This window comes from Pongo pygmaeus, chromosome 3 (genome assembly GCF_028885625.2).
Source record: "Pongo pygmaeus isolate AG05252 chromosome 3, NHGRI_mPonPyg2-v2.0_pri, whole genome shotgun sequence".
NCBI classification, from domain to species: Eukaryota; Metazoa; Chordata; class Mammalia; order Primates; family Hominidae; genus Pongo; species Pongo pygmaeus.
The window spans coordinates 199,590,322-199,605,329 of record NC_072376.2 but is presented as its reverse complement, the minus strand read 5'-3'; the positions used below and the strand labels follow the sequence as shown (position 1 = coordinate 199,605,329).

Below are 15,008 nucleotides of genomic sequence, written 5' to 3'. Positions count from 1 at the left end.
TCCACTTGCTCCAGTCTTGGTGTTACCATTACTCTCAAGCTCCACGTAGTAGCAAAATAGTACCGACAACTCAGGCCTCTGTATTCTCTTATGTTTCAAGTCAAATTGGAAAAAAAAACATAAAAGTCTTATTTCTAGATGTCTAAACAAAAGCTTCGTTGCAAGATGTTGGCTCTGATTGGGTCACTACAGCCAGGAAGATGTGTGCACTTTCTGGTTCAGCAGAAGAATCAGGGTCACCAGAACCACATGGACCAAAACTGAGAGGCAGTAGCTCTGCAGAGATAAATTAGGACACTGTTTCCAGAAAGATAAATATGTCACGATGCAAAGCAACAGAAGCCTGTCAGAGTTGGCCTAAGTGGGGTAAACGAGCACTCTTACTAGCTGGTAGAAAAAGTCAACTAGGGAGTAACCTTTCTGAAAGATAATTTCATGATGGGACACCATAAAACCTTCAAAAATATTCATACCTTTGAATCCAGTATTTTTATTTCAAAAAATGTATTCTACAGAAATAACTGAACAAGTGCATAAGAATGTGTACACAAAAATACCATAAAAAGAGAAGAATAGCAAGCTCCAAAATATATTACTTATTTGCACCAAAAGATAGCTATAAGTGGAAAATGCAAGTCAAAGAGTGTCCATAGTTAATAACTTTTTTGTGAAATGTGCAAATAGGCATATGTAGAAAAATATCTGAAAGACTAAACAAAAGATGTTTAATGATGAATGTTTCTGAATTTGGGGACTACATGCAATATGCAGTTTCTAAATTTTTGCTTGTTTACATCCCTAATTTTCCTAGCCATAATCATGATTTATTTTGCCAAAAAACAAAACAAAACAAAAAAAAGAAAAACCCCCTGGAGCTGGCCGTGGTTCCCAGTGTCTCTGGCTTATGCTCCTTCTCACCTTTCAGTGGATTTGCACATGGGTTTGTATATTACGGTTTAGAAAAGCAATCACGGTTGAGGGACAGACACAGGGGAGTTGTGATTTAGGGGGAATAAAAGCCTTTTTTCCTGGAAAAAAAAGTCTCTTTATGAATGTAAACCTTACCTATAGATGTTTATTGTAGCCATACATCTGAGAGGAAAGTTAAATACTCATTGTGGTGTGGCCCTCTTAAGTCACTGTAGACCAGAATCATGCCTTGTGGGGACACAGAGAAAACTCCCTCTACAATGATTAATGAAATGTCCAGAATCATTTTTATTCTCCAAAAATTAATGAAATTAATAGAGAAATAAGATCTAAATATGGTGTTGAAAGCTATTCACCTAGAACTATCCAAATGCATGGTTTGCTAAGTTAAATTTAAACCAGTTACTTTCATTTTTGAAATAGTTCCCTAGCGGTCCAGAGTAAAACTATGTATCGTGTACCTAACAGATACTTGGATTGGACCCAGACACTATAAAATGCCTAGCACTCTTTTGAATTTTCAGATAAAGTTTAATTTTTCAATGTTGATAATAAAAATAGAGGACTAATTTTTTTCGTTTTGAGTTTTGCTTTGCAGAGTGTCATCTGCGAACAGAAGTTTTTGTTAACACAAGTCCCAAGACATTCCTACTTCTGAGCTCCTTCCTCTAGTCTGTAATGTATGTCTAGAGCAATATATCTGACAAGTGGTCCTTGTTCTGGAACACTAAATAGACATATGTCCTGAATCACCAGGGACAATCTCCATCCCCGAAGTTGTATGTTCAATAGCTTTCTCCAGGGGTGGTGCCACTTGCTTGGCTACTCCTGTCTTAGCCTGAATTTCATGTTTTATAGATAATTCACTTACCACAGGAAACTGTAGCAAACAAGGAAATGAAATAAGTTGCTTGCTTGAATAAAATCATTCTAAAAAAGAAAATAATACATAACTCTGCTGGTTTTAGACCACATTTAACATAAATCTTAATTTAAGGTGATTTAGATTTTCTTGTAAATGTCTGAATTGCAAGACAAAGCACACAATTACTGGTATAGAAAACAGGGGATTTTTTTTGTACATTTGTGTCTAGGGAGTTGGAAAATTTATAATGCTTCCCAAGACACAAATTGAGACCTCCAGACTACTGTTGTGTTTATTGTTGATTGGCCAACTCTGTGGCCAATGTTGGAAAGGGAATTGGTAGAGAGAGAGTAAACAATTATGAAACCTCTTGATTTGGGCAAAAACAAAATTAATAAATAATGGCAATAATGTCAGTCCAAAAATCCCTATGAAAACCTCTGAAAATATTAAAGCCCATTTAAAAATTTTAAATCAATCAAATATTCTTTCTGATTTAAAATCATCTTACATTTAAATATTTCTACATAAAGGGACATTATCTATACTCTCTACATACTCAGGAAATTAGAATACAAATGACTAATTTTCTCATAAAGTAAAAAATTATACTTTAAAAATTATAGTTTATTTGGAAACAATCAGAATAATAGAAATTTGCTACCTGAAAACACAACTGCTTCTTGGAGGTGAGTCTCTTGTCACTTAAAAATGAACGGTCTTCAAGCTGTTTTAATGTGGCACTGCAGGCAATATTTTGCTTGGCTTCAATATTGACTTTGGGTTTCTGCCAACAGTTTCAACTTTTTGTCCTGTCAACATATTCCATGAACATCCTATCCGTGTTCAGCTGTTAAGTATATTAACTATTTCAGGGAATGATGTCAGCAAGAATAGGAATAGGAGTTTGTCAGAACAGGAGTTTCTAGCGCTCATCCCTTGCAGAAACATCAATTTGAACAAGTATCCACACACAAAAATAACTTCACTAGAGCTAAGGAATCAGGTGAGAGGTTATACCACCTGGCTGCATTGCAGCACAGCAATAAGAAAAGACACAATGGAGTGTATAGGAAGGACAATTTCACATTGTCAGTGTCACCCCACCTTCAAGCCTGGGCAGCACAGTATGGAGAGAGACACCCTCTTGCATGGAAGAGGGACAGTTAAGATAGCACCCAACTTCACCACAGATCCCAAGCACCAAGCCCACTCCAGTAAAGCCCAGCACCAAGATTCAGGCCTGCCACAGGCCAGACCGGCCTCTGTGGCCTCAGCCCCATGCTCACCCCAGACCAGGTCAGCTCCTGGGGCTCCAGGCTTCAAGATGGCCACAGAAGACCTAGACTTCAGGCCTGCTCCAGCTCTAGCCTGGCCCCCAAAACTCTAGCCTCCACATTAGCCCCAGCAACCCAAGGCTCCCAGTTGGTACCCATGGGCCTAGAATCCAGGCCATCCCCTGCAGATCCGGCACCAGGTCAGCCTCCAGAGATCTCGATCCACACTGGGCCATGTGGACCCAGATGCTGGGCTCACCCCAGTGGACCTTGTTCCCAGGACAGCCTGAATAAACTCAGGAATAGGCCTATCACCATGAACTCAGGTGCCAGGTGATCCCCATGTTAGGCTGGCCCCTGCAGACTCAGGCTTAAGGCTCATTTCAATGCCAAGTCAGCTTCCAAGGATCCATGCTTCAAGCCAGTCCTTGTGCAGAGAATACAGACAACCGCAGTGAATGAACCCAGAATCCAGCCCTGCCCACCTTAGAACTCCAGCAGAAATCCTGTGCATAGACCCCAATAGACAGCCCACCCACAATCTCTGGTCAATCTGACTAGTGAATGGCTTTCTCTGCTGAAGCTAGTATGTAAAAACTGAAATAGGTGCCTACTTCAATGCAAGGCCACACTGATCACAAATAATTAGGGAAACAAGAAACCACCAAAGGAAGGAAATAAAGCAGCAGGAGGTGACCCTAAAGAAATGGAGATCTATACTGCATGACAAAGAGTTAAAAATAATTGCCTTAAGAAAGCTCAATGAGCTACAAAACAATATAGATAGACAGTAAACAAAATCAGGAAAACAATACATGAGCAAAATTAGAAGTTCAACAAAAAGATAGATAGGAACCATAAAAAAGAACCAAACAGAAATTCTGGAGCTGAAGAACAAAATGACTGAATTGAAAAAATTCACAAACAGCTTCAGCAGCAGACTAGATCAAGCAGGAGAAAGAATCAGCATGCTCAGATACAGGTCATTTGAAATTACCCAGTCAGAGTAATAAAAGGAATGATAAAAATTGCAGAAAGCTGACAAGACTTAGAGGACACTGTTAAGAAAACTAATACGCATTATAAGAGTTCCAGAAGAAGTAGAGAAAGTTGCAGAAACTTATTTTAAAAAATAAGAATAGAAAACTCTCAAAATTTGGAGACATAAATGAAATAAACATCCAGATTTATGAAGCCCAAAAGAACTCCAAATAGATTAAATATAAAGAGATCCTCGGCCGGGCGCGGTGGCTCATGCCTGTAATCCCAGCACTTTGGGAGGCCGAGATGGGTGGATCATGAGGTCAGGAGATTGAGACCATCCTGGTTAACACAGTGAAACCCCGTATCTACTAAAAATACAAAAAAAAAATAGTCAGGCGTAGTGGCGGGCACCTGTAGTCTCAGCTACTCCAGAGGCTGAGACAGGAGAATGGCATGAACCCAGGAGGCGGAGCTTGCAGTGAGCTGAGATCGCGCCACTGCACTCCAGCCTGGATGACAGAGTGAGACTCCATCTAAAAAAAAAAAAAAAAGAGAGATCCTCACCATGACAAGAGAGAATTTTCAAAGAAGCAAGAGAAAAGCAATTCTTCACATACAAGGGAAGCTTCATAAGATTACTGGTGGATTTCTCAGCAGAAATCATGTAGGCCAAGAGAGAGTGGGATGATATATTCAAAGTATTGAAAGTACAAAACCTGGCAACCAAGAATATAATATCAGGCAAAGCTGTCCTTCAGAAAGGAAGGAGACAAAAAGAATTTCCCAGATGTATTAGTCTAGTTTCACACTGCTGTAAAGACACTACCTGAGACTGGGTAATTTATAAACAAAAGAGGTTTAACTGACTCACGGTTACCCATGACTGGGGAGGCCTCAGGAAACTTATAATCATGATGGAAGGCAGAGGGGAAGCAGACACCTTCTTCACAAGGTGATAGGAGAGAGAGTGTGTGTATGTGTGGGGGAAACTGCCACTTTTAAATCCCTCACTATCATGAGATCACAGCACAGGGGAAACCACCCCCATGATCCAATCAACTCTCACCAGGCCCCTCCCATGTAATCCCATGTGGGGATTACAATTCAAGATGAGATTTGGGTGGGGACACAGAGCCAAACCATATCATTCTTCCCCTGGCCTTTCCCAAATCTCATGTCCTTTTCAGATTTCAAAACCAATGATGTCTTTCCAACAGTCCCTCAAAGTCTTAACTCATTCCACAGTAACCCAAAAGTCCAAGTCCAAAGTCTCATCTGAGACAAGGCAAGTCCCTTCCCTCAATGAGCCTTTAAAATAAAAAACAAGTTAGTTACTTCCAAAATACAATGGGGGTACAGAATTGGGTAAATGTTCCCATTCCAAATGGGAGAAATTGGCCAAAATAAAGGGGCCACAGGTCCCAAGCATGTGCAAAACCTAGCAGGGAAGTCATTAAATTTTAAAGCTCCAAAATAATCTCCTTTGAGCCCCTGTCTCACATCCAGGGCATGCTGATGCAACGGGTGGGCTGTAAAGGCCTTGGGCAGCTCTGTCCCTGTGGCTTTGCAGGGTACAGCCCCTATGGCTACCTTTATGGGTTGGCACTGAGTGCCTGCAACTTTCCAGTCAGTGGATCTACCATTCTGGGGTCTGGAAGATGGGGGAACTCTTTTCACAGCTCCACTGGGCAGTGCTCCAGTGGGGATTCTGTGTGTGGGCTCCAACCCCAAATTTCACCTCTGCATTGCCCTAATAGAGGTTTTCCATGATGACTGTGTCCCTGTAGCAGGCCTCTGCCTGGACAGCCAGGTGTTTCCACACATCCTGTGAAATCTAGGCAGAGGCTCCCAAAGCTCAACTCTTGTTTTCTGTGCACTTGCAGGCCCAAGAGCACATGGAAGCCACCAAGGCTTGGGGCTTGCACCCTTGAAGCAACAGCCTGAGCTATGGACCCTTTTAGTCACAGCTGGAGCTGGAGTGGCACAGGGCACCAAGTCCCAAGGCTGCACAGAGCAGCGGGGCCCATGAAACCATTTTTCCCTCCTAGGCCTCTGGGCTTGTAATGGGAGGGGCTGCCTTGAAGACCTCTGTCTTGAAGACCTCTGAAATGCCCTGGAGACATTTTCCCCATTGTTTGGCAATTAACATTCAGCTCCTTGTTACTTATGTAAATTTCTGCAGCCGGCTTGAATTTCTCCTCAGAAAATTGGTTTTTCTTTTCTACCACATGGTCAGGCTGCAAAATTTCCAAACTTTTATGCTTTGCTTCCCTTTTAAACGTAAGTTCCAATTTCATACCATCTCTTTGTGAAGGCATACGACTTGACTGTACGCTTTCAGAAAAAGCCGGGTTATATCTTGAATGCTTTTCTGCTTAGAAATTTATTCTGACAGATACCCTAAATCATCTCTCTCAAGTTCAAAGTTCCACAGATCTCTAGGGCAGGGGCAAAATGCTGCCAGCCTCCGCTAAAGCATAGCAAGAATGACCTTTGTTCCAGCTCCCAATAGTTCCTCGTCTCCATCTGAGACCACCTCAGCCTGGACTTCATTGTCAATACGACTATCAGCATTTTGGTCAAAACCATTCAACAAGTATCTAGGAAGTTTCAAACTCCCACATCTTCCTATCTTCTTCTGAGCCCTCCAAACTGTTCCAACCTCTGCCTGTTACCCAGTTTCAAAGTTGCCTTCACATTTTCAGATTATCTTTATAGCAGTACCTCACTCTGCCAGTACCAATTCTCTGTATTGTTTATTTTCACACTGCTAAAAGATATCACCTGAGACTGGGTAATTTATAAACAAAAGAGGTCTAAATGACTCACAGTTCCTTGTGGCTGGGGAGGCCTCAGGAAACTTACAATTATGGTGGAAGGTGAAGGGGAAGCAGGTACCTTCTTCACAAGGCAGCAGGAGAGACAGAGAGCATGTGCACAGGGGTAACTGCCACTTTTAAACCATCAGATCTCATGAGAATACCCTCACTATCATGAGAACATAATGGGGGGAACACACCTCATGATCCAATCATCTCCCAACAGGTCCCTCTTTTGACACCTGGGGATTGCAATTAGAGATGAGATTTGGGTGGGAGCTCAGAGCCAAATCATATCACCAGACAAATAAGAGCTGTGAGATTTCAACACCATTAAACCTGCCTTACAAAAAATGCTAAAGGGAATTCTCAAGTTTAAACAAAAGGACACTAAGTAACATGAAAACATATGAAAAAATAAAACTCCATTAAAGGTATTCTTATACAGTCAAATACAGAATACTCCAATACTGTTATTGTGCAACAGTCACTTTTAACTCTAGTATAAAAGTTAAAAAACAAAAGTATTAAAAAATAACTATACAACAATTTGCTAATGAATACACAACTTGCAAAAGATATAAACTATGGCACGAATAATAAAATGTGGGAGGAGGAGAAGTTAAAATACAGTATTTTTAAATGCAGTCGAAGTTGTTACCAGATTAAAATAGATGGTTATAACTATGAAATATTTTATGTAAACCTCACGATAACCACAAAGAAAAAGTTTGTAGTAGATACACAAAACATAAAGAGAAAGGAATCAAGCAAATTGCTCCAAAAAAGTCATTAAGTCACAAAGGAAGACAGTGAGACAAAAAGAAGCAACAAAGGAGCTACAAAACAACCAGAAAACAATTAACAACATGATAGTAGTAAGTCTTTACCTACCAACGATTACTTTAGATGTAGATGTATTAAATTATCCAATCAAAAGACAGAGTGGATGAGAGAATATAAAACAAGATCTAACTATATGCTGCCTGTAAAGACTAACTTTAGCTTTAAGTACAGACATAAGCTGGAAGTGAAGGGATGCAAAAAGAGATTGCATTCAAATGGTAACCAAAAGAAAGCAGAGGTGGCTATCTTTATAACAGATGAGATAGAGTTTAAGTCAAATACTGTCACAACTGACAGAGAAGATCATTATATAACGGTAAAAGCATCAATTCATTAAGAGAATATAACAATTGTAAATACATAATGTACCCAACATCAGTGCATCTAAAGCTATAAAACAAATGTTAACATAATTAAAAAAGAAATAAATAGCAACATGCTTTCAACAATGAATAGATCACCTAGACAGAAAATCAACAAGGAAACTGTGGATTTCAAAACACTATAAACCAATAGACCTAACAGACATGTGCAGAACATTCCTTCCAAAAGCAGCATTCCAAAGAATGCACATTCTTTTTAAGTGCACACAGAACATTCTCCAGGATAGGTCACATGTTAGGCCATGAAAAACATCTTAACAAATTTAAGAAGATTGAAATCATATCAAGTATCTTTTCCAACCATAATGGCACAAAAGTAGAATTCAATAATAAAAGGCAAAATGGAAAATTCACAAATACGTGAAAATTAACATGCTCCTGAACAACCAATGAGTCAAAGAAGAAATCAAAAGGAAAATCAAAAAATATCTTGAGAAAAACGAAAAGAGAAACATCTGTGGCATTGAAAACTCATGGGATGCAGCAAAAGCAGTTCTAAGAAGGAATTTTATAGTGATAAACGCCTACCTTAAGAAAACAGAAAGATCTGAAATATCCTAACTTTACACCTGAAGCAATAAAAAAGTAAAAAAAAAACTAAGCCCAAAGACAGAGGAAGAAAGAAAATAATAAAGATCAGAGCAGAGATAAATGAAATAGAGACTAGAAAAACAACAGAAAAGGTCAATGACACTGTTGTTGTTTTTAAAAAGATAAATCAAGAAATCTTTAGCCTAATTAGGAGAAAAAGAAAAAAACCCAAATAAAATTATAAATGAATTATACAATGGATACCACAGAAATACAGAAAATCATGAGACTACTATGAAAAACAGTACATCAACAAATTAAATAACATAGAAGAAATAGATAAATTCCTAGCAACATACAACCTACCAAGAAGAAACAGAAAATCTGAACAGGCCAATAATGAGTAAGGAGATTGAATCAGAAATAAAAACTCTCAACTAAGAAAAGCTCAAGACCTGATGTCTTCACTGGTGAAGTCTATAAACATTTAAAGAAGAATTAACATCAATCCTTCTCAAACTCTTTCAAATAACTGAAAAGGAGGAAACACTTCCAATCTCATTTAATGAGGCCAGCATTACTTTGATAGCAGAGCCAAACAAGGACATCACAAGAAAATGAAATTAAAATTATAGATCAATATTCCTGATGAACATAGATCCAAAAATCCTGAAGAAAATGTTAGCCAGACTAAATTCAACAACACATTAAACGGATCATGATCAACTGAGCCTGGGATGCAAGGATGGTTCAACATATGCAACTCAATAAATGCTATATACCACATTCACAAAATGAAGGACAAAAATCATATGATCATCTGAAGAGAGGCACTTACAACTACATGCAGAATCTAGAAAAGTCAAAGTCATGGTAACAGAGAGTAGAATGGTGGTAGCCAGAGTATGGGGAGTGCCGGCTATGGGGTGGTTTTGGTCAAAGGGACCAAAGTCTCAATTATGCAGTGTGAATACGTTGGAGGATCTAATGTACAACATTGTTTCCCATCATCCTGAAGCAGCTGTATTGATAGAACGGTGGAATTGGCCATTTGAAGTCACAATTACAATGCCAACTAGGGGACAATACTTTGCAGGGCTGGGGCAAAAATTCTCCAGAAGGCTATGTATGCTCTGAATCAACGTCCAATATATGGCACTGTTTCTCCCATAGCCATGATTCACAGGTCTAGGAATCAAGGGGCAGAAGTGGAAGTGGCACCACTCACCATCACCCCTAGCTATCCACTAGCAAAATTTTTGCTTCCTGTTCCCAAGACATTACTTTCTGCTTGCTTAGTTGTGTTAGTTTCAGAGAGAAAAATGCTGCCACCAGAAGACACAACAAGGATTCCACTAAACTGGAAGTTAAGATTGCCACCTGGACACTTTGAGCTCCTTTTACCTCTAAGTCAACAGGCTAAGAAGGGAGTTGCAGTGTTGGCTGTGGTGATTGACCTGGACTATCAGGATGAAGTTAGTCTATTAGTCCACAATGAAGGTAAGGAAGAGTATGCGAGGAATACAGGAGATCCCTTCAGACAACTCTTAGTATTACAACTCTTAGTATGACCTGTGATTAAGGTCAATGGGAAACTACAACAGCGCAATCCAGGCAGTGCTACATATGGCCCCGACCCCTTAGGAATGAATGTTTGGGTCATTCCACCAGGTAAAAAACCACAACCTGCTGAGATGCTTGCTGAAGGCAAAAGGAATACCGAATGGGTAGTAGAAGAAGGTAGTCATCAATATCAGCTATGCCCACGTGACCAGCTGCAGAAATGAGGACTGTAATTGTCATATTTCCTCCTTATTTTGTTAGGAACATGTTTGTGTATGCATGCACTTGTACTAAGAAAATATCTTCATTTTATTTCCTTTCTTTTTTCCTTTATCATGTGACATAAGATTTATTTACTTCAAATCAGCATTTAGATGTTGTTAACTTCATGTAATAGCATTTGGGTTGGGGATTGGTATATTTCTGGTTGTACAAAGGACAGCTGTATTATGTATTACCTAACATAATTATGACCTTATTATTGTCTTTATTTGAAGATTATATATGATTTCAGGAGATGTGTATGGGTTCAAGTAGACAAGGCGTGGACTTGTGATGGTTAATATTGAGTGTCGGCTTGACTGGATTGAAGGATGCAAACTATTGTTCCTGGATGTGTCTGTGAGGGTGTTGCCAAAGGAGATTAACATTTGAGTCAGTTGACTGGGAGAGGCAGACCCACCCTCAATCTGGGTGGGCAACATCTAATCAGCTGCCAGCAGGGCTAGGATAAAAGCAGGCAGAGGAACATGGAAGGACTAGACTGGCTAAGTCTTCTGGCCCTCATCTTTCTCCTGTGCTGGATGTTTCCTGCCTTTGAACATTGTACTCCAAGTTCTTCAGCTTTTGGACTCTTGGAGTTACACCAGTGGTTTGCCAGGGGCTCTTGGACCTTCGACCACAGACTGAAGGCTGCACTGTCGACTTTCTTGCTTTTGAGGTTTTGGGACTAGGACTGGCTTCCTTGCTCCTCAGCCTGCAGGCGGACTATTGTGGGACTTCACCTTGTGATTGTGTGAGTCAATACTCTTTAATAAACTCTCCTTTATATGTACATCTATCCTATTAGTTCTGTCCTTCTAGAGAATGCTGACTAATGCAAACATGTGACTATAGTTCATAATACTGTATCATATACAATGAACTTCGCTAGAGAATAGATCTGATGGGTTCTCAGCACACACACATACACACACAAACGATAACTATGTAAAATAATGGACATGTTAATTAGCTTGACTATGGTAATCATTTCACAATGTACATGTATATCAAAACACTATGTTGTACACAGTAGATATATATAATTTTTATTTGTAAATGATACATCAAAAAAGGTAGAAAAATGCTGCACTCAAAAGGACCCTAATTTTATTTTAGGGTCACATAGTTTATGCACAGGTTTCCATTTTAAAAAATGCTTATAACATTCCCACTTATTTGGTGGCATGTAGCTGAAACCTCATCTAACTGAACTTTTTTTTTATTAGAGTTGCTTGCAGGCACAGTGAATAATGGATGGATATGGATAGCTCCTCCTAGAGGGATATTTTAGCAAATGATACCTATGCCTTCCTACACCCTACCAAAGAATCATATAACACTGAAATCTTAGATTTGGAAGGGACTGGCTTGATGTTTAGGTCCTATTCCCACCCAATTCAGGAAATGCAATATATCAGGCTTGACAAACCACAGTTCACAGACCACATTTGGCTTTGCACCTGTTTTTGTAAATAAAGTTTTATTGAAATACAGCCATGGCCATTCATTCAGTTGCTGTCTATGCCTGCTTTCACCTTACAATGGCAGAGTTAAGAAGTTGCTACAGAGGCAGCATGGCCTCAAAAGCCAAGAAGATTTATTATCTGACTCTGCAGATAAGGTTGGCTGAAACCTGCTGGATAACACTTCTGACATAGACTTTAGACTTTCCTGTCAAAATACTTCAACTGAGGAGAAACTGGTTTCCTAAGAAGCCTGCTCCAACTCAGGGAGCTCTATTTTAATTTTATTTTATTTCAGAGCTCAGGGAGCTCTATTTTAATTTTATTTTTAAGAAAAGAAAAAATCTTCCTGTATACCGAAATACACCTCCTTGCAACTTCTATCCTTCAGTCCTAGATTTACGTACTAGACCCACACAAAACAATTGATTCTCCTTTTCTGCTTTTAAAATATTTAAAGACCACAATGACTTGCCCACTAAATCTCCTTTGTTTTCTATTCTTTGAAATTACAGTACATCATCTTGATTAGTAAATTAGAGTTTTTGGAGTCGATTCCTAAATAAATATTTTATGTATATTACTGGAATGCAGAACTATATTTATTAGAAATGTAGGATAATGTTGCCAATAAAATATTTTCTGGCGAGAATGAAGTAGCATATTTTAAATATGCATGTTGTGCTGTCTTTTAGGATATCAAGTGGTGCAGCAGTAGTCAACAAATCTCTCTACTTTGTGCAGTAGAAAAGAGTTTACATTTTAGATTTTATCTGCTACCAGGCTCAGCAGAAAACAACAACAACAACAAAAACAAAAACAAAAAACAAAAAACAAAAAACCTGGGACAAAAGTGCCCTGCCTTCAAATCACAGCAGAAACCCTCAGGGTTTGTTTTTCTAAAAGATGAGATTACAGACTTTTAACCTATTTAAATATGCGTCTGTGTTTAGTTTGGAGTTTTCTTACAGTGAAACATGTTACATTCTAGTAACACAATAAAACTAAAAAAACCTCTGTAGATTCAGGTGAACCAAATCAGAACTAAATTGAAAAGAGGCGTGGTAAGCAGAATTCTAAAACTTTCTCCCAAATCTCCCACTCAAATCCTGGGGACAGTGAATGAAACGAGATATCACATCTGCCCATGATTATGCTACATGAGAAAAGCAATTCTGCAGATGGGGTTAAGATTACTAAACACTCGGCTTTGTGCTAATCAAAATGGAGTCAATCAGAGTGGGCCGAATCTTATCACAGAAGCCCGTTAAAAGCAGAGTTTTCCTCTGCGGTCAGCATAAGGAGATGTCAGAGAGATTCCAGCGCTAAGAGCGATTGACAGCAGGGAACTGCTCCAGTGCTGGCTTTGAGATGGGTCACGGGGCAGGACCTGAGAGTCATCTCTGGACAACAGCCAAAAAGAACATGGGGATTTCACCCCTACCATCCCAAAGCATTGAATATTCCAACAAACTGCACGAGCCTGAAAGAGGATTTTTCTCTAGAACCTCCCCTTAGACACGTTCCAGGATACAGCCCTCTCCACCTCCCCTTGTCCCAGATCCCCACGGGACTCACTTCAGACCACTGCTCAAACATCATCTCCTCAGGATGCCATCCTCCAGCAAGCATCTCATCTGAAAAGGCACCTTCCATCTCTTCCACCTCCTGTCTCTTTACCATTCTTTGCCTTTCTGCGTAACGCTTCTTACTCCCTGCCGTTCTGTTACCTCCTTGTCCATTTCTCTGTTGTTTTTCAGATGCCCACTGTCTGTAACACCTTGCTGGTAGGATTGGGGCTTGCTTGCTGTCTTTCCCCAGTTACCTGAATAGCACTTGGCAGACTTTTATGAATGAAAGAATAAAATGATAAATAAATAAGCACATGAATAAGGAATGAAATATTTTTTAAAAACAAGAGATTGAGAACAGGAAGGTTCCTTTACCCACAGTTGTGAACCATCTCATGCTCACATGAGAGTCACAATCACACATGTAAGCTATTACCTGCCGGTCTTAGATGACACTGAAAATGATTGCTGGATGAATTCTGATTGGTCCTTGTTCTGCTGAATACCCTTTGGTGGGAGCAAATGTCATCTTGAGGTGCCGTCCAATTGCATCATATGAGACACTGCAGTCCTTGCCTTTCCAGAACAGCATTGTTTTTGGTAATAATAAACCAACACCGGCTACAACTTCAAGCATTATTTGATGGGAGTCAAAATTAAGGCATAGACAGCTGAAAAGACGGAAGCACAATCCCACTCCTAGGAAGATGTGGCAATATGAAAAAATTAGTTGTGACTGAGTGATTTAAATGTCTTAATTTAGCCTGGGAAACATGGCCAAACCCAAATTGTACAAGAAAGATCACAAAAATTAGCCAGGCATGGTGGAATGCACCTGTAGTCCTAGCTACTCAGCAGACTGAGGTGGGAGGATCCCCTTGAGCCCAGTAGGTGAAGGTTGCAGTGAGCCACGATTGCACCACTGCACTCCAGCCTAGGTGACCCTGTCTCGAAAAATAGATAAATAAATAAATAAATAAATGTCTCAATTTATTGTATTTCCATAAGCATAAAACTTAAAACTTGGGCTTGACTGGAACAAGCAATGAGGCAAAGCCTAGAGGTAGAATATAGGGAAAAAAAAAGGAAAGAAAGAAAGGAGAGAGAGAGAGAGAGAGAAAGCAAGAGAGAAAGCAAGGAAAGAAAGAAGGAAAGAAAGAAAAAGAAAGAAAGGGAAAGAAAGAAAGAGAAAGAGAAAGAAAAAGCTACTCTACACTCCTGTGCCTACACTTTTTTTTTTTACTATTCAGCTAAAACATGTATTTTAAAACTATATATGGAATCTGAAAGTAAACTGAAACCATTTTTAAAGTAAGACAGTCATGTCTAAATATTGTGATAATTTTTCTTCCTGATAAGATCTATACTGTCCGTATGACCCTTATTGAAGGAACAAAGTTATCCCAACATTTTTATATAGGAACCTGAGTTTAAGTATAGCCGTTATTTCTGTGAAACATAAATTGAGTAGTATCAGGAAAGGCAGAGATCAATAAATGCAAACCCCAACAG

General features: G+C 39.4%; 1 protein-coding gene across 3 annotated transcripts in view; it reads right to left on the bottom strand.

Moving 5' to 3' along the window:
* KLKB1 (kallikrein B1) overlaps positions 1 to 14,733 on the bottom strand; it is a 42,472-nt gene extending 27,739 nt beyond the window's left edge. Inside the window, exons 1-3 of one of the 3 annotated variants that reach the window (XM_063664386.1) lie at positions 13,504 to 14,733; positions 2,460 to 2,645; positions 1,802 to 1,860 (exon numbers count right to left, since the gene is read on the bottom strand). In XM_063664386.1, coding sequence (XP_063520456.1) covers positions 1,802 to 1,859 — 58 coding nt within the window. In that variant the 5' untranslated portion in view covers position 1,860; positions 2,460 to 2,645; positions 13,504 to 14,733. Of the gene's footprint in view, positions 1 to 1,801; positions 1,861 to 2,459; positions 2,646 to 4,933; positions 7,303 to 13,503 lie in introns of those variants that run through there. The other 2 variants (XM_054484233.2, XM_063664385.1) reach the window with 2 other exon arrangements.
* Between the last annotated feature and the right edge of the window lie 275 nt (positions 14,734 to 15,008).